The sequence below is a fragment of the Triticum urartu genome, chromosome 7, assembly GCF_003073215.2.
Source record: "Triticum urartu cultivar G1812 chromosome 7, Tu2.1, whole genome shotgun sequence".
NCBI lineage: Eukaryota > Viridiplantae > Streptophyta > Magnoliopsida > Poales > Poaceae > Triticum > Triticum urartu.
This window is the reverse complement of record NC_053028.1, coordinates 629002286-629020400: the sequence shown is the minus strand read 5'-3', so window position 1 is coordinate 629020400 and position 18115 is coordinate 629002286. Positions and strand designations below refer to the sequence as shown.

The 18115-nt window shown below is 43.3% G+C and overlaps 1 protein-coding gene, 2 long non-coding RNA genes and 5 other non-coding genes across 15 annotated transcripts; 6 read left to right on the top strand and 2 right to left on the bottom strand.

Moving 5' to 3' along the window:
* The first annotated feature begins 749 nt into the window (after nt 1-749).
* On the top strand, nt 750-834 carry LOC125526166. Its single transcript, XR_007291586.1, has one exon. It is a non-coding gene; the product is annotated as a small nucleolar RNA Z157/R69/R10 (small nucleolar RNA).
* Nucleotides 835-933: 99 nt separating this feature from the next.
* On the top strand, nt 934-1030 carry LOC125526165. The gene has a single exon (XR_007291585.1). It is a non-coding gene; the product is annotated as a small nucleolar RNA Z157/R69/R10 (small nucleolar RNA).
* A 93-nt stretch (nt 1031-1123) lies between these two features.
* Nucleotides 1124-1255, top strand: LOC125526188. Its single transcript, XR_007291603.1, has one exon. It is a non-coding gene; the product is annotated as a small nucleolar RNA snoR80 (small nucleolar RNA).
* Nucleotides 1256-1437: 182 nt separating this feature from the next.
* LOC125526106 lies at nt 1438-1530 on the top strand. The gene has a single exon (XR_007291565.1). It is a non-coding gene; the product is annotated as a small nucleolar RNA R38 (small nucleolar RNA).
* A 66-nt stretch (nt 1531-1596) lies between these two features.
* LOC125526178 lies at nt 1597-1683 on the top strand. The gene has a single exon (XR_007291593.1). It is a non-coding gene; the product is annotated as a small nucleolar RNA snoR20a (small nucleolar RNA).
* LOC125520730 lies at nt 1630-17165 on the bottom strand. Of its 2 annotated transcripts, XR_007288800.1 has the most exons (10): nt 16406-17165; nt 15052-15161; nt 14598-14682; nt 14430-14492; nt 13783-14122; nt 13489-13634; nt 13229-13384; nt 3289-3537; nt 2220-3159; nt 1630-2172 (listed from the first exon to the last, which is right to left on the bottom strand). It is a non-coding gene; the product is annotated as an uncharacterized LOC125520730 (long non-coding RNA). The 2 variants fall into 2 exon arrangements; XR_007288801.1 differs by lacking the exon at nt 1630-2172 and having other exon boundaries at nt 2810-3159; nt 3289-3716; nt 16406-17160.
* Nucleotides 5523-7948, bottom strand: LOC125520727 (receptor-like protein 2). The gene has a single exon (XM_048685718.1). The coding sequence runs from the start codon at nt 7946-7948 to the stop codon at nt 5708-5710; it is 2241 nt and encodes a 746-aa protein (XP_048541675.1). The 3' UTR covers nt 5523-5707.
* On the top strand, nt 8516-15885 carry LOC125520729. 7 transcript variants are annotated; one of them, XR_007288796.1, is made up of 10 exons: nt 8516-8730; nt 9360-10397; nt 10492-10733; nt 11093-11145; nt 11266-11383; nt 11584-11889; nt 12265-12341; nt 15176-15247; nt 15353-15463; nt 15571-15885. It is a non-coding gene; the product is annotated as an uncharacterized LOC125520729 (long non-coding RNA). The 7 variants fall into 7 exon arrangements; XR_007288797.1 differs by lacking the exon at nt 8516-8730 and having other exon boundaries at nt 9450-9591; nt 9770-10397; XR_007288795.1 differs by lacking the exons at nt 8516-8730; nt 9360-10397; nt 10492-10733 and having other exon boundaries at nt 10816-11145; nt 11584-11711; nt 11821-11889.
* Nucleotides 17166-18115: the final 950 nt, after the last annotated feature.

Sequence of the window (18115 nt, the reverse complement as noted above, 5' to 3'; positions counted from 1 at the left end):
TTTAAAATCTAATGCACCATAACATACTTTTTTTTGGGGAATTTTCTTTCCCCTTTCGGAAGACAACCAGGGAAAGTCTTCCTTCCTCGATCTCTGCCGATGAACTCATGGATTTGCCTCCCCTCCATCCGTCGTTTCGGTGGCTGTGGGCAGGGAAGGGATTCCTAGTGTCTTTGCACCGTCTAGTAGATAGATAGGGTTTTAGTCCTTGCAGAGGCCAGGGGCCGTGTTCGGACGGATGAAGACATTTTCTTTTCGAGTCAGTGTTCCGTGCTCCGACCCTCCTCAACTTGAAGGAGTGCATAAGATAACATCCTCTTTTTTCGGAAAGGTAGAAAATTATAAGATAACAAGGAGTCCCTCGAGCATAGACGTGTCTTATTATTATATTTGAGGCAAATAGACACGTCGATTTTTTAGTCTAATAATTTTTTGTAGTAAATTTTGAGTCTATTTTTTAGGGAATTTTTTGAGTCCAATATAGTGGTCGTCCAGCCCCCAGGTAGTGCGGCAGCCCAGCGGACCAATGCTTCGGCCCGGCCCATTTGCACCCGAGGAAACCCCCAAACCCTAGAAACATCCTGCCACACCTATAAATCCCCACCAACGCAGCCTCCATAATCCAAACCCCAACAGTTCATCCACCCGCAGCTCCCCCCTCTGCCCCGATCCACATCGTCCTTTCGGTTTTCGTATCGATTTGTTTCTTGTTCGTTCGTGCTGCCATCGATGGTCGACGAGAGTTTTGCAGCGGTGATGACAAATTTGTGGACTAGAGTTTCTGATGCCGCCTCTTCAGCGGCATCTGCAGACAACCCCTTGGCTGTCTGAGCTCTCCCCCAGATCTCGCACCATCGATCGATCTTCTTCTTCTAGCTTTCTTTTCCATTCGTGTTCTTCTCTATTTTCGTCTTTCGCTGGTTGTGGGGTGTTCTTGTAGCGGTGATGACATCTATGTGGACTAGAGTTTCTGATGCTGCCTCTTCAGCAGCGCTCTTGAAGACAACCCCTTGGCTGTCTGAGCTCCCAGATCCCCCCAAACCGACGCCTTTGACCTGTAAATTAGATTGATTCTTTGTTGTTTTTTCTTGGTTTAATTGATTGATTTATGCGCGCGTCCATTACCGATTCCGGGGGATGATTTGTGTTCCTCACGGGGTAATGGCTCGGACGCTAGAAGCGATTCTCTGTGGGGTGATATCCTGATTGGTGGCGTTCTCGGTGCCAGCTTATCCTGGAAACGCCTCATATATTCATTGAACCTTGTACTACTTCCTTATATGTTTGTGTTTGTGTTTTGGGATCTAAATGATGCGAAACTACGAAAGGGAAATCGTCCGCTGTGGCGACCATGTCAGTTCTTTCACATTGATAGGAAGATCTGATAGATTCCAGTGAACTATTTTTCTGTTGCTTTTTCTTGTTTTTGATCAGTTTGGATGTGGATGATGAGATCACAAGTAAAAATACAGTTATCCCTGTCTTACTTCCTCGGAAGGGTGCTGAGAAAACTTTGAATCTGACACAATTTACTCTGCATTGCTTGATTGTTATTTCCTGCACTTTTGGTATTTGTAAAGTGGGAAGTTGATTGTGGCCGGTGATGATTAGTATTGGTTGCAGAACAGGCAACATAGATTGTCTGTACAATGACGACACTTCTGAACTAGGACGGTCTGAGGCCACCTTGATCACTACACTGTTTCATAACCAATGTTCTGTTTTTCATTTTTTTGCTTCTGATGTTTGTGATTGCAGGGCCAATCTACTGATGGTTACAACTGGATTTGTATTTGGTGCTGGACAAGGAGAATAGGAATAATACCATGTTTACATAAAACAGTCTTCTGATATTGTTTGCAAGGTCATGGTTGGAATTTGTTTCTGTTTTGAGTGTTCCAATTTGTCAAAATACACGTCTGGAGTCTTGTAAATCCGAAGATAACTCTGTGGGGTGTAGCTATCGAAACCAACTTAGTATGTGAATTCGTTTTGATACAGAATGTATGCTGATTCGGCCCAGTTACTCCATGGTCCCATTGTAGTAGCTCACTACTCAGTATAACAGCTTCTTAGTAACTCAATTTTTAGGTTCTACAAATAAGCTTGTTCATTGTCTGGTTATGTACGATGAGGTAAATAAAACTGACCAATTGTGGGTGCTGCCTCGAACTTTACTTGAATTGAACAATTTTGGCTGAGACGGGGATGGGCTGGACCTGAGTGTGGGACTGTGGGAGTGTTTCTGATGTTTTTCTTATAATCTCCTCACAAGGAAATAACTCAGAATATTTGTTCTGCAAATGCCTTATCAGCATGAACATTCACTCTGCGCATGAAGTTATTACTAAAGATATGAGCAACGGAGCTGATTGGCCCCAATGTTTCTGAAGAGTAGCATGCCGTCTGAAAGATCCCTGAAAGACATACCCCTTGCAGAAAACTTGGAAAATACCAGCACATGTTGTTTTGTTATATGGGTTTTCTTGCTGCTGCTTTGTATGCTGGGACAATTGCTCCTTTTAAACTCCCTGAACAGAGCTCACAAACACCCCCTGGCTCCCTTGCCACCCTGCATACTCCCCGTCGCCTCTCTGCCGCCTCCACACATCAGCTCCGTTCTTCCATCTAGCTTTGTTTTGTTCGTGGCAATTTGTTTACTGACATGCTGCTTCAAATTTTATTCTGGTGTTTGCTTTGACTGTGCTGGTAATTCTTGATTTTTGCTCCATATAAGCTAGCTCTTAATCAGTACATATGTGAGTTCTGTAGTAAATGGTTGGACTGACAAGTACTAGTACCAATCATCAATGCAAAATTATCGCAATCTATATCAGAAAATAATAGATTTAAAAACCAAACAATCTGCAAAGCTTACATGTGCCACTAAGAATTTCCATTCCAGGTATTCTTAGCAATTTTGATTCTACACTGAAATTTAGGGTGCTTTTGGAGAGCTGACTGTACAGATAAAATGATCTGCCTTGCAATACCATTTTTTGTGCAAATGAAGAAATTCAGAGCGTTTAAGTCTTAAATTTATCTGCTAAAAGATTGATATTTATCCTTCATGTCGTCTTGTAAGTTGAGGTGTGCATTGCTTAATTATGTGTTTACGGCCTTAGCGCTCTTCACATTGGCGTGGAGCTTGAGCGTCAGCTGCAAAAAACAACGGTTCAAGTGTTCAACTAAGTGTAAGTTTGCAGTCAGTCAATGATTGCAGTTTTTCAATGACACATTCAGATTCTTTGCATCCAAAGGAGAGAAAATGTCACAACTAATTTTTACCTCCAATGGCTGAACGCTCTTGTAGCTTTGGTTTGCAAGCAAAAGGATCACACAACCTGACAGTCCAGGGAGCACTCTTTTTCTTCCAAACTGTAGCATTGATGCCTGTCAGTTTGCGGGTAAATTACATTGTGCGACGAGTGGTCAACTAGCAAGTTGTTGATCTCTGATTCTCTGAAACTTGATCCTTGTATAACTGGGTATTAGGCAATATTGTTCAGATCCCAAATTCTTGATTGAACTTTTGGTCTGTTTCAAATACCAGTACACATATTCAGGTTCAAAGAATTAAGTAGCAACATATCTGATTAAGCTGGAAACACATCCGAATCTGGAGTATTAGAAATTTCTAAGTGCATTGGGATATTGTCCTGTAGGTACAGAATGTGCTGTTTTTCAACTCAGCCCTGATCCTGATGGTTTTGTGACTGTTGAAAGACAGTATATGCCACATAAGTTCAGGCATTCTCTCAATATAATATAAGTTGTACTTATTGTCATATAGCTTACTTATGGAGATGGGGAAAAAGATGATGATAAAAAACTCCACAATAATAAGAAATCCAAGAAAAAAGATATAACGGATGAGGAAGGAGCTAAAGAACCTATCAACAATGATGCATCTAGTGGCAGTAATGATGCATCTACTTCTACTTCCCCTAACCCTAATGATGGTTCTAGATCCACTAATGATGGAACAAATCCAAATGTGAACCTTGAACTCCACAATAATAAGAAATCTGTGGTTCTAGGTCCACAGATTCTTTTTCTTTTTTCCTGATTTCTATGCATGTTATGCAACATGCTTTAGCAGTTCTCTTACTCTAATAAAGTAGAGAGCCGCGCTACATAATGATACAAAGGGGATACTGAAGGAGGTTTTGCAATTGTTTCTAATTTAAGTATGAATCTTATTGAATCCAAGTGCCAGAACATTCATCTTTACCTTGATGTATGGTTCGTTTCCAGCAGCAGTTTCTTAGTTAATGCATCACTGAATTGTCATGAACCTTGAACTGAATACCTTATTGATTATACTGTCATCTATTTTGGGTTGTGATCACGCCTTCTGCTTCTATTTTACCTCCTAAATTTTCATCGTTGAGGTGTCGTGAGTATTAATGAAGAATCTGTGTTTGGGTGAATGTTATAAATTATTCTTTTTGTTGTTGCTTCCTTTTAGGTGTTTTTGTGTCCATGAATGGAGGATCATATACGTGCTTTTTGGGTCCTTTCTATGAGTTTTCACTTTTGAAAGTCATATAGCCGTGAGGGCGGACCGTAGGCATCATTGTGTTTCAGATCAGATATGTCAATGAACTGCTGCCTCCGATCCATTAATATCGAGGGAGTATGATTTAATTTGTAAGATGGAGATTTGTGCTTAAGTACTAAACTAATCTTATAGATTTATTCTTTCCTTCTTGTGCATGAAGAGGAAATCAGAAGTTTAAGTTCCCTTAAGAATTTTCCTTCATGTATCATCTGCACTTATTTTCCTTTTTCTTTTTGGCAATAAAGTATTTCTTATGTTGTTTCAGACATAGGAACGTAGGGAGGTGAATGGACTATGGATTCAGAACAGAACCAGGTTTACCAATGACCATGGCACGTCTTCACCAATGAGTGGCACGTCTTCACCAATGAGCCATGTTGTCGGCACCAATATTCAAGCTTGTATGTGGAAATGAGAGGAGAGAGCAAGGATGTATGTGGATGAATCAATAACCAATCTACAAGCTCCAAAGTAAAATGAGAGCAACCTACATTCTCTCACCACCCACTAGATAAACTAAATACCCTCTATTGGAATAGTTGTATAATGAGTTGTTGGTTAGTGATATGCTCAATTTACCAACAAACAGATTACTTGAGATGCTATGCTCCCCTTTTCCATTTTATCTTGTGTGAATTTAAAGCTGACATGAGTGTCATTCTTTTTTGTTTCAACATGTCATCTTTATTGGTAAAAAGCACATTGGATGTTCAATTTGAGGTGACTAAGTGAGCATTCATTATAGGTTACCAGTGTGACGTAGACAGTGCATTTGAAAGAAAATGTGATGTAGACAATGCATCATAGATTATTACATCAGCTTAAACCGAAGAATGGCACAGAATGATTCTACGAGTTGCTTTCCACAAAGACGTGCATTGCACTGGTGCGCTTCCTAGTGAACATCGAAATTCTGCACGTCTCAATGCAATATTTATTGTCCAGGAAGCAAAGCAAATGATGAAATTAAAGCTATTAATTCATAGAATAAGGAGTGCATATTCTAGCTCAAATCATGTTACATTGTTACATACTTTTACATCTCCATAGAATGAAATCACTCTTCGTCCTAGAATATTTTTTGCTAACCTAATTGTGCCCACACCTACAGGAGAAGCTTGTTTGTTGGAGTGTCACTAAACCTTAGTAGGACTTGCCAAAATACCTTGACAAGACTAACTGATCATACAACACCCCTACACCAAAGAACGCACTGAATGCAATCACAAAGGCCATCTTATAGTCAGCTCTTTTTTCTGACAGAATGACGGGTTGATGCGCTTCTGCTGAATTGCATTTTTGAGTGAGAACAGAGTCACACAGCTGTGGGTTCCCGTTGAAACTAGAAGTCTGATATGTATCAAACTGGCCTCCATATGGAATAGGTCCTTCTAGGTTATTGTTTGAAATGTTGAATGCTGAAAGGAAGTGCAGGGCGTTCAATGCAACTGGGATAGCATCTGTGAGATTGTTACTGGACAAGTCTAGCACCTGCAAGTTTGTTAGGTTGCAAACCGATTGTGGGATCTCCCCGGATAGCTTATTAAAACTGAAATCAAGAGCGGCAAGCGCTTTGAGCTGGCCAATCTGTGGTGGAATTACACCTGTCAAGTAGTTGTTGCCTAGATTCAACACTGCTGGGAAAGATGTGATCATACGGTACTGAAGTGATGGGCTGTTATAAACTATTAGCTCAAAGACCGTTGAGTCCAAATGAGTTGCGTTATCAGTTGATTTAAGCATTGGCATCTCGGTTAAGGTTAATGGGATTTCTCCTGTAAGACTGTTGCTTGACACATCCATATAGAAGAGATGACGTAGAGAGCTAATCCAGCCTGGTATTGGCCCAGTGAGTCGATTGCCACATAAAATTAACATCTGTAAGTTTGTAGCCCTTAATATCCATACAGGTATTGTCCCGGAAAAATTGCAACCTTGCATATCGAGAACCTGAAGACTTCCAGAACCATCAATTGTTTCATCCTGTGTGAGGATCTCTCCCCAAAAGTTGTACCCAATAAACACTGCGGTCAGGTTCTTGCTGCTCTGAAGAATCTGAAGTGCATTTGTGATGTTTGTGAAATTGTTTTTGCTAAGTGACAAGAAGGAGAGATACTTCAGATTACCTAGTCTCAACGAGAGCTGCCCATGTAAGTGGTTAGTAGATAGCCGCAGCGCAGTCAGATTACTGCACGAGTATATGCTTTCTGGAACTGTGCCGGATAAGTTGTTGGAATATAGATCTGAAGTTTTTAGGTTGGGCAGGTTGGAGAAATTGACCTTGGTAAGTTCTCCACTGAAGTGATTGCTCTTGAGGTCGATTGTTAAGAGATTTGTGCAGTTGCTGAGAGCATATGGCAGCTCCCCTGACATGTTGTTGTTGTTCAAATGGAACTCCTCCAGTCTCTTGAGTTGACCTATATAATCTGGAATCTTTCCGCTGAATCTGTTCCCTCCAAGATCAAGGGTTATGAGATTTCTGAGGTTGACTATGTTTGCAGTATCAAGAACTCCATGTAAATCATTGTTTGCGAAAGACAGGTATTCCAACGAGGTTGCATTGAAGAGTTCATCTGGGAGCGTTCCACTGAGGTTGTTATCCCCGGCTCTGAGCACTCGCAGCTTGGAGCAATCACCGAGTCCTTGGGGGATGTTGCCACTAAATTTTTTGGTACGCAGATCAAGCAGAGTGAAGGATGGTGAGCTGTTACAGAATTGAGTTGGTATCCGCCCAGTAAAGCTGTTACTGCTGGCATTGAGTGCGGCCAGATTCTCCATTGCTTTCCATATGGCGGATGGAAACTGTCCTGCAAATAAGTTGCTTGAGATGTTTAGTACCTGCAACTGCAGAGGCCTGGCAGGTGTTGAAGATGGCAGCTCATGGAGTGTTCCGTTGAGCTGGTTGAAGCTGACATCAAGGATGGCGATGCTGCTGGAAGACAATAATTCCAGCGGCAGACCACCGGACAACAAGTTGTGAGAGAGATCAAGGTACTGTAGCCCGGCGAGCGTCCCAAGAGACTGCGAGATGCGCCCCTCGAGGCCCTTCGAAGGCAGTAAGACAGCGGTGACCGTCCCGTCTTGCATGCATGTGATCCCTTCCCACTTGCAGCAATCCGTGCCGTTCTGCCATGATGCGGAGAGGCCGCCGTCTTGGAAGAGCTCGGCAAGGAACCGGAGAAGGGAGTCCTTCTCCTGCTCCGTGCAGGAACTGGTAGGAGAGGGCAAGCAGAAGACCATCAACACAAGAGCAACGCCAAGGCAATGCATCTGCAATACCTTGCTGTATGTTTTGTTGTGCAACTGAAGTTTCTTCATGTTTTTCTTGGGCGAAGCTAGCATGGGAGCCAAAAGCTTATGATGTCCTCTCACTGGATAAAGCATCAATGGAGGTCTAATCGTCAAGGAGGATGAGGATTGGGGATAAATAAGGAAGCAGATCGTGCTCCCATTTTGTCTATCCCTTGTAGTCGTAGTCGCCACAAAGAAATTTGGGTCAAGAAAATTGGATTTTACACAACTAACCCCAGCCCACCAGGCAGCTTCCTAGTTCACCTGATGTTTAACTGTTAATCTACTATAACAAGTCGCCCAATCTTCCTTAATACCTTCCTTACAAAAATAAAATAAAATGATTTGTAGATTATGTAGTCATCGTTGACTTGGTCCTTGCCCGAATTTTTAAAACATGCCATAGTTTACTTGACCTGACATCACTTTGCTTGCCGGCTTCACTAAACAAATCTAACCACTTGCCACTAGCAGTTGACCAAAAAAATTACTTTAAAATGTGTGTTTTGGAAAAGACTCATCCGGCAAGATAGTACATGGAGAGCAATCGTCGGTGCCTCAGTCAGTGTCTGGACAAACACAAGTGGAGGGTAGGAAGTGCAATCTTATTGCTTAATAATAGCCGGGGTGGATGGTTGAACTGTTGGGTGATTAGTTCTCTCTTCCATCCTCTTGAATTAACGCGTTTACTTCCCCTTATCAGGCGAGCTTCGTCTGATGGATACGTTTGCTGCTCCACTGGCGCACTACATTGTGGACCATGGACTGTCATGTCAGACCCCCGCTGGGAACTGCAGAAGGGCTCTCATACTCCGCGCATGAACTGATCGGAGACGCCAAGGAGATGAGCAACACAAGAACAAGGCTAACTGAAGGTATGCGTAATTTTCTTGTTTCATGCCTTGAGAAAACTGGAGTGACCGCATGGTTTCTGATGAAACTAAACTAGCATGGTTCAGGCCGGCGTAAGCTCGCCGTAGCACCGTCAAAAGAAAAAAAAACTAAATTAGCATGGAATCGATGGTCTTATGAGTAAAGCAAATGAGATAAACAAAGAAGGTGTCTCTTCACTCCTGCTATATATTTTTGCCCCCTTTTGCAGTTGTAGCCACCAAAAAGAAGGTGCTTTGTCACGGACCTTGGACTGGGATATCATTTGTGGTTACCACTGAAAGTGTGTGAGGACCGACGAATAGTAGTGGCAGACTCTGGCAGGCTGACTGGCCACTTGGTGTGATGCTTATTTGGACTGGTCTGTCAAACAGAATCTGGTTGTGATTCGGGGATTGAAGGTTTAGTCGAATAGTTTTGTAGTATCTTGTTTTGATGATCTTTATTACTGTATCTATAGCTGCACTTCAATTCCTTTGCAGTCTCTGTGACTGTACGAGTATTTGTCATCGATCAGCGTAGTTGCGCGCGCGTTTGTATTTTACCCAGATATATCATCATTATTTTCATTCATTAAACCACATGTTTAACCAGTACTCTCACTCTGCAACAGATGGTTCGAATGCAGTTTCCCTTGGCTGTACCGTCTTGCTCGAGCCCCGGTTGTCTGCGTCGCCAGTGGGTCCACAACAACGCGGACGGCCAAGTGATCGAGAAAGGTGTGACATGGGTATGCCCATCTGGTGCTCGAGCGTCCTGAGCGTGGGTTAACAGGTCGTCGCCGGTAAATGATTGTGATAGTGGAATCAGGCTACTTGCTTGCCAGTTTAGCTGAACAGTCGGCGGTAAGAACTATATTTCTTGGGGGTGTTACAGTTTCTGTTCTAATTTTCAGATGGTAACATTTTCATGCTCTTCAGTAGTATAGCAAAGGGTAAAAATGCTTGCACAAAGGAGATTCATATATAACATAGAAAGGCTGGTTTATTTGGTTGGCTCTGACGTATGTTGCGCCTTTAACAGTGTTGGAAGTCTCTTCTGTCAAGCTAATATACTGGCCATGTGGACAACACATTGGTGAGACAACTCATTGAACATATAAAGACTGCTAGAGTACCCGCCCATCTGGAGGCACCACCGCTCGATCGAGTAGCTACAGTGTTTTTTTGGCTGCTGGCGCCTGGTCAACCGTCCACTGTTTTCCACGTTCGTGGCCGCTTCAAGAGAGGATGACGGGTGGGGTTATGAGGCTGAGGGGGCCAGCGAGCAGAGGGTGTGTCTTTATGGAGGGAGTTGACGGGATGGACTAGAGGAGCAGCGACTAGAGCGAGGACCAATCCTCTTCCTCCTCGAGCCCCACACCACTCCGCCCCGTCTCGCCTCCCCTGCTCCTCTCGCACCGCTGCCTTCTCTCCCGGCCCACTTCCCCGGTGCTCGAGGTGCAGCAGCAGGGGCTCAACTACGTTCGATCCAGCCGGATCAGGCGCAGGTCGCCGGCATCCGGCGCTGTGTGCAGTGATTCTGGATCGGGCTCAAATCTCCGTCAGGAGATTAGGAGCGGCTGCTGCGGTGAGGGCAGCAGAGCTGCAGCGGAACCCACCTGGTTGAGCCCCCACCCCGGCGGTTGCCTGCAGAGGAGGAGAGGTCGCAGGTGAGATCTTTCTTCACCATTTACTCGTCTTTGCATGGTAACCTGAGCTCATCTCCTAATTCATGGCTTCCTATTTTTTTCTGTTCTTATGCAGGTAGGGTTAGCGAGGAGAAGGTTGTCCTCAAAGAGACATCATGGTGGCTTTGCGGCCACCTCTCCTCATCTCCTCCTAACAAGCGCAGGTTCGATGGTTCATGCCATCGTCCTCGACAGTAGGAGCATGAGCCGCAGAGAAGGCCGACTCTCGCGCCCGTCGTCCGTCCACTCGAGAAGCCCGCCCAGCCACCCGTCGTCCACACTCCCATCTCCACTGGCTGTTCTTGTCTCTTCAGGCAGGTGAGCTCCCCCCGCCAGCCTACCCACCCCCACCCCCCCGCCCCCCCCCCCCCCCCCCCCCCCCCCCCCCCCCCCTTCTCTTTTGATTTTGTGCTGGTAGATGTGTTTGTTGTGGGTTCTGCCAGGCTTGGCTGCTTGGCCTAACTCTACTTGTGCTACTATATGTTGTTGGTTGCCTCCTTGGTTATTTGTGAATCTGAAAACACTTTGTGAGAAGCAAGGATTGAAGAGAAGGCTATGAGGCAATGAGAAGAGCTTCATTTTTAGTTTTTTTTTAAGAATTGATGAAGGACATGTCATGTGTTCAGTTGCTAACATTCTCTCTATGGTGTATGCACTTGTTGTTCATTGCATTGGAGGGAGAGGAAAACTCTTTATGAGAAGCAAGGATTGAAGAGAAGGCTATGAGCCAGTGAGAAAACCTGAACTTCAGTTTTATGTATAAGAATTGATGAAGGATATGTCATATGTTCAGTTCCTTACATTTTCTCTATGGTGTATGTACCTGCTGTTCATTGCATTCGAGGGACAGAACAACAAGAGTAAGAAAGCCTTGCGGTGTGAAGGCAGTAGCACGCAGCTCCAAGTCAAGTGCATTGGCCTCAACATCAAGAGACCAGTACCATGAGGTTCGCTTGAATGCTTTCTAGGTTAGTGGTTCATCTATTATTATTCTTCATGTAGGAAATATAAGGTGCGCATATAGAAGAGTCCATACTGGGCATCCTTTTCTTTTTTAGTTTTTGCAATCCATGGCAAAGGGTGTTATATATTTTCATGAACCTTACCGCTTACTTATTTTTTCGGCAACATAGATTTAAATGTAGTAACGCGTGTTTATGCTTTGCAGCCCGGCATCGAACAATACCCTTGATAAAACTACATGGTGGACGCTAATTGTCATATTTTGACCGACAAATCTGTTTGAATAGATTATACATGATTGATGATTATCAGATGATTGCAGTCTACCCCAGGGTGAGTTTATCCGTTTGGTTTATGCAAAAAAATGCTTATTTGGCTTCATGTGTAACATGATTTTTTAATATCTAATATTTGTTCTGTCCAACATGAGTACATGAGAAAGTAGTGCTACTGCTACATTACTGCTGCTTGCCAAGGGAAAACAGAGTTCCATTGTAAAATGAAATGCCAGGTATTGAGGGCTAGACTGTACATGGCAAAGATTAATTTGTTATGGTGAAGCCAAAGCTTTACTGTTTGATTCATTGGGTGTCATCTTTGTTAACTTATTATTAAGCATGTCAACTATGTATTTTGTCCCACATGAACGATTGAGAAAAACTCTGCTTTTTACGACATCATGACTCACATATTGTCATGTCTAAATATTTGAATTTTATATTGATGTTTTGACTGTGGATGCCAAAACATCACAGTTTGCCTGATAGAGTGAATTCCATTATAAAATGAAGCTCCTTCCATCAATTAGATAGCTTTTATTAATTTGATTTTTCTATTTTGAAGATACATATTGGTTATTTGGATGCTTTCGTTTAAATATTTGCAGAGATCAATGAGGATTCGGGCGGCGGGGCGGGGACTGGTGATAGGAAACATAGGTCCAAGAAGAAATCAAAGAGCATGGTGAGTTGTTCCCCCTTTTCAAATTTAAAACCTAGACTAGAATCGGTCAATTGTAATTTGGTAATATTATTAGGAAAGCATAATATTTTCCTACTACCTTGCTAATAGCTTCGTGAGGTAATTATGCAGCTATATATGTGTTTGTTTTTTACTGTAGTGAGATCACCTATTTTAATTTAGAAAATAGAAACATGAAGTATGGTTATAAGAATCTAACAGTAGATGTTCTTAGCATGAACAAGCTCTGTAATGTACCTACTAACTAATAGCACAATCAAATCTTTCCTGAGCTGCGTCCGTCAAACATGACTGGGCATGCCCGGTTTTACTTTACTAAGAGTAGTATGTGGCCGGTGCTCTAATATTCAACCATGTTCTTGAATTGGGAATTATGTGTATAATAGTTAAACTGCTTGTGTGTTGGCCTCATGTATATAAGTGAAAGAAAATAAAAAACAGATGGAGGAAGGGAACTGCTTGCTTTTCTTTTCCTTTTGTTTCTCTGTTTGATAATTACTCCCTATGATGTGAAGGTTTGAGAATAGAAATGTCCTACTCTTTGATCCGTTTTAGTGTGAACGGATCGATGGCAAGCGTGGCTGTCTGCTCCTCGCTCTATTGGTTGTGTCTCTGTCTTCCCCATGCGCTGCGCCACACGCCTATTTGTGGCTTGCGTGCTGCTGCTGCGTTTATGGTGTGTTGGCTTGATATGCACGCGCATGTGGTCCCCAATCCAATGTTTGACAAAGTTTCCCATTAACAACCTAGCTATAATGTGTACAGATGATATAATACTATGAAATAGACAAAAAATGGTATCTCGTTGAGAAAATTGTTTATTTAGATGCCTAAAACAAACAAACAAAAACAGGTGATGGAATCCTAACCTGATATTCACTTGCAAGATGAGGCTTGTAGAGATCGTAAACATGAGTCATGTGAAAAGCTCTATATTTGATTTCGAAAGAAATAGGTGCATTTGGACCAATAAGCATAGCAACTGCAGCAGCTCCACCAGGTCGAGCTGGTCCCTCTGCATAAACCTGAACATAATATGGGACAGCAAATGAATGTTGCATGGAGACAAAAGGAAGATAAACTGAATCCACTTAGTGCAACAGTTAGATGGCTATATTGGATGACTAACCGTGCTATCTGTGCAGACTACAAGGCCGTAACGTTCATCCCAGCATGGACTTTGGACCGAAGTCACACCAATTCAAGAGGGAAGTTGTTCCACCATAACATGCATTACTGGAGTCAAACTCCCTCGATGTCGGTATTACCAGTTTCCTGTATTTGTGACAAGTGTCAACAATAGCGACTGAGTGAGTGAGACTGAAACTGAACTAACAAACAACTAAAAGAACTAGAAACCATGAATTCATAAAGATCAACATTTAGAGGGTGAATATATGTGGGATGCTATTCCATGATTTACCTCTAAAAATTGCATTAGCCACGTTTTGATGGATTTACTTTTGTCTATCACTGTCTCGCTACCAACCTCAAGGCGGCCAATTAGCTTGAGATCAATGTAGTACTTTTCCAGCAGGGATTTCACAATTGTCAAGCTGACACAACTTTCCAACTTGAGCATTCAGATACCGAACAGAGCATTGCATTAAATATATATACGTATTTGATCTAATTGCTTAGTAAATTCTACTCATCAAGAAGTCGTCCCCAAATTGCCTCTCCCTCCATACATAGCTACCTTGCCGCGCACACCAGGTTCGACCAGATGGAGACCGCCCCTTCCTCTGACCGACAACGATGGCCTGCAACTCACAATCAGACCCTACTCACCAAAATGACACCAGTATGCTTTCTTACTATATTACCTAATTCAATGACAAGAAGGCAAAAACAATGCTGAAGCATCAGAATGTGTCGTCGATCAATATTTTAGTTAATAAACCATGAAATGGAAAAGGTTAGTTTGATCTCTCCAAGAAACATCATATCTTAAACCATGTTCACACGCGCCATCTAAACCTATGTGATCCCTCTCGGTTCAGTTTTGATGAGGTGTGTACAGAGAAAAGGCAACATAAAGTTGGTCCAAAGAAAATAGTGTATATTAACCTGGGAAGGGTATGAAAATTGAGCTGCAAGATAAACCGTAGCATATTTTTCCTTTTTGCTCTCCTGAAAATTTATATACAATGAGAAAGTTCATATTAGCATGTAGCATACGTCATGAAGGAAGCTGCGCTGAATTAGTCAAAGGAAATCCAAAACTGCAGGTCGAACCTTCATCACCACATTCGCGCCAAAGTGAGCTCAAATGAACCATGGACTATCAGTCAGTATAATATCCATAGATACATCATCAACCCTGTAACCAAATTATTGTAACCTTTCCAAGTTGCACTATAACTTCATGAATCATAATTTAAAAACTGGAGAGTGGACAAGAAAAAAAAACTTTTTAGTTTAGTTGGTTTGAAGCCAAATTCTAATCATATAAATGAAGCCAAAAAGATGAGAGACACAAGAAGACATTCCAGATTTTGTTTGTGTGCATTTTCTGGAAGTAAAAAAATTGATTTCTCACATTCATAGCCATCAACTTATCCCAAACAGGCAACAAATTAAAGTACATATTATGATGCAGTTGGAAGAAAACAATCATAAGTATGTCCAAACCAGAAACTCAATGCAATATCTTTTAACAAAACTATATCAAGACTATGCCCAGTCTCACCTTCTGTAGTATTTTAATGTAGACTCTTATGGATGCACTCGGTGTGTACTAGAGCCTAATCATCTTCGCCTAATTAAATCCTTTGGCACCTTATTTCTTGCCTTCACTTGCTGCTGGCCACCAGGTTCATACAGGAAAATAAGGAAAGAAAAGAAATCAGTAGTCAAGCCGACACAACACGCCAATCGCCCAGATGGTAATTTTACAAGTGAAACATATGTGCAATAATATTTCCTAGGTAACATAGAAAATGAAAGTATGTATCAAGTTTGGTAATGGCCTCTCCTTATTTTCTTGCAAGGGCGAATCACGTCGGCCATCACTTCTAGACTGCCTCGAAGGCTCGATGTAAAGCTCAACGAGTGCAATCGCTACTGTCGTGTTGTTTCTATTCTAACGCGATCTACTTGAGGTGAGGTCGCCCCATTATTTACAATGCGCTCAATCATCTATTACCATTGCCATGGTGTTCTTCCTGCATATGTGCTGATAGTCTTCCTGCATTTTTTTGGCTTGCAGACCAGGAGACAAGATTCTATTGGGTCCAGCTCCTAATGATTGATGATGTATAATTTGTCTAATTCCAGTTCTTGGAGCCACCCACTCCTCAATTAGTGATAGTCACGTTACTCATGTAGTTTCTTATGTGTTGCCCTGAAAACCGTACTAATTGTAATTCTGTTGCTCTCAAGTTTGCTAATGTGTCGTTGTGTAGTTGCAAACGTCTTTCACTTGACTAGCCTGACCTCTTACTATTATATTGCATATTTTGAGATGATATTGGCACTCACTCGAGCATCGATTTTCTGTGTTCATTGGAAGTTTTTTTAACTTCATCTTCCTTTGTGCTAAATGTTCTTCCTTATTGAACTATCGGTCCAATTGTAGGTTGCGTGTTGCACCTAAGGTTGGATATATGGTGATATGGTAAAGCCGATTTGGGAAAGCGGGTGTACAGTGTGCATAAGTTAAGAAAACAAATTATAGTCTGTGATGTGATCATTGCATTTTAACTTTGTATATGTGATCACCTCAAGTAGGTAAATACTGAATACACTTCTCTAGCAAGCGCACGCATCAAGGTGCCATTTTTTACTCAATCGATTTCAAAACAAGGCATGAGACTGCCACTCTTTTGTTGCATTGTGTAAAGATATGTGGTGTGAGGAAAGGAGAACTCCTGTTTTGAAGTGATGGCCGAGCTGACAATGCAGCCATTATTTGGGCAAGTATTCTGAAAACAGGAATTGCATGCAGTTTAATGGCTATATGGTTGGTGAATCACTGTCGGTATACTGGATCTAGCAAGCAGTGAGATCATGGTAATGTAGGTGGTAAAGTTGAAGTTGATTACCCCTGTGACGAAGATCTCCATGTCCTTGTTGTGGGCGTGGTTGTTCAGTAGTGAGGGCCTGGGGGCAGCTCTCTTCCACCATGTATGCTGAATGCATTCCATCTGAAACAAAATTGAGTGTGTGCTTAGAGCAGGTAAGACAATGGTGGCTGCGTCGCTGGTTGCTGGCCGGCTCCATGTATCGCTGGATTGACACACTTCCTTCGGCTCTATGCGGTGGGTGCACCGATCAATCTCCTCCTGTCAAAGTTGGCAATTGAAGCAGCAAGTTAAACTTGAAGGGAAGCATCAGTCCACAACAATCAGCCAATCTCATCCTCTGCAGTGCACGGCGCCCTCCACAACAATTGAAGCACGAAAGCGGCATCTCACAAAAACCAGAGCCCAATCCAATGACTTCGTTGCTCGAGAAACACCATACTGAACCCAGCCCAAGACAGCAAACAACAAATCCAATACCAGATGAAACAATACAAACCAGATCAGGGCAGAGCAGTAGATCGAGCAGACGGAAGGGAGAGACGGATGACCTGAACAGCAGTGGCGCAGAGCGCCCCAAGCAGCAATCGCGGGAAGCAGCACCGACAGCCGGAACATCACGACGTACTGCAAGGAGCCGAGGCGTACCCAGCACCACCCAAATCACCAATCTCCTCTGTCCAGAGCTGCACCGAGTGGCTAACCGGTGGGAGGACACGCGCACAGGCAAACCCACACACACCATACACGCGTGGTTTGGACCAGCGGGAGGCTTGACACGCTGCTATGCTTTCTGTGAATGCTGTCGCCCACAGGTCCACATGTCCACCCGTGAACGCTGTGGCCCATCAGGAAAACACATTTCTGAGTGCTGCCAGGTCCCAACCATCTATTGTCAGGTTTTCCTCAAAAAATATTCTATTGCCGGGTTTTTCTGCACAAAAAATCTCTTGCCAGGTAGTTTTTCTTTTTTAAGAGCAACTCCAACGGGGCGACCCAAACGAACGGCATTTTTGTCCGTTTTTGTCCATTTAAGTCGGCCTGGCGGACACAAACGTCTGTTTTCGCGTTTGGGTCGGCGCGAGCGCCCAACGCTGGCCCGACCCATTTTGTGGGCGCGCGAAAAAAAGTTTCAGCATTTAAAAAATAAAATAAGCATCAATTAAACATAAAAGCCGGCCACGGAGGCCGGCGATAGTCCACATTACATTAATTAAACATAAAAAACTAAAAACTAGACGATGGCGCGGTGCCCTAGGCATCCTTTTCGTCGTCGTTTGTGGCGCGGTCGGTGAGGTCGATCAGCATCGGCGCAGGGCCGGCCCAGGGGAACGTCGTGTTCCAGAGGGCGGCGATATCGGGCTGTGCCGCCGCGGGTTATGCCTCCGCAGGGCCTGGCGCGCCTCCACCTCGGCCTCGCGCTCGAGGTGCTCGCCCTCCCGGCGCGGCGCCAGTGGTCGAGGTAGGTCGCCTCCTGCTCCTCCGTCGCACGGTACCATATCGGCGGCGCGTTCACCCACTCGCGTACTACTCCGATCCAGGAGTAGCGCTTGAGGGGGGCCGGCTCCTCCGGCTTGACTTTGTTGTAGATTCATACAAGATATGGCTTTGTGTGCATTGAAATAGCAACAAGTTAGCCTCTCGGTTTCATTTCTGTATACATTTGACTCATATACATGCAGCTAGCGTGTCCATGTGATCTAAATGAATTTCTCTATCCTGTTTTATGTT

Coding starts and splice junctions, on each gene's coding strand:
- LOC125520727 (XM_048685718.1), bottom strand. CDS start 7,948: ATGCTTTATCCAGTGAGAGGACATCATAAGCTTTTGGCTCCCATGCTA.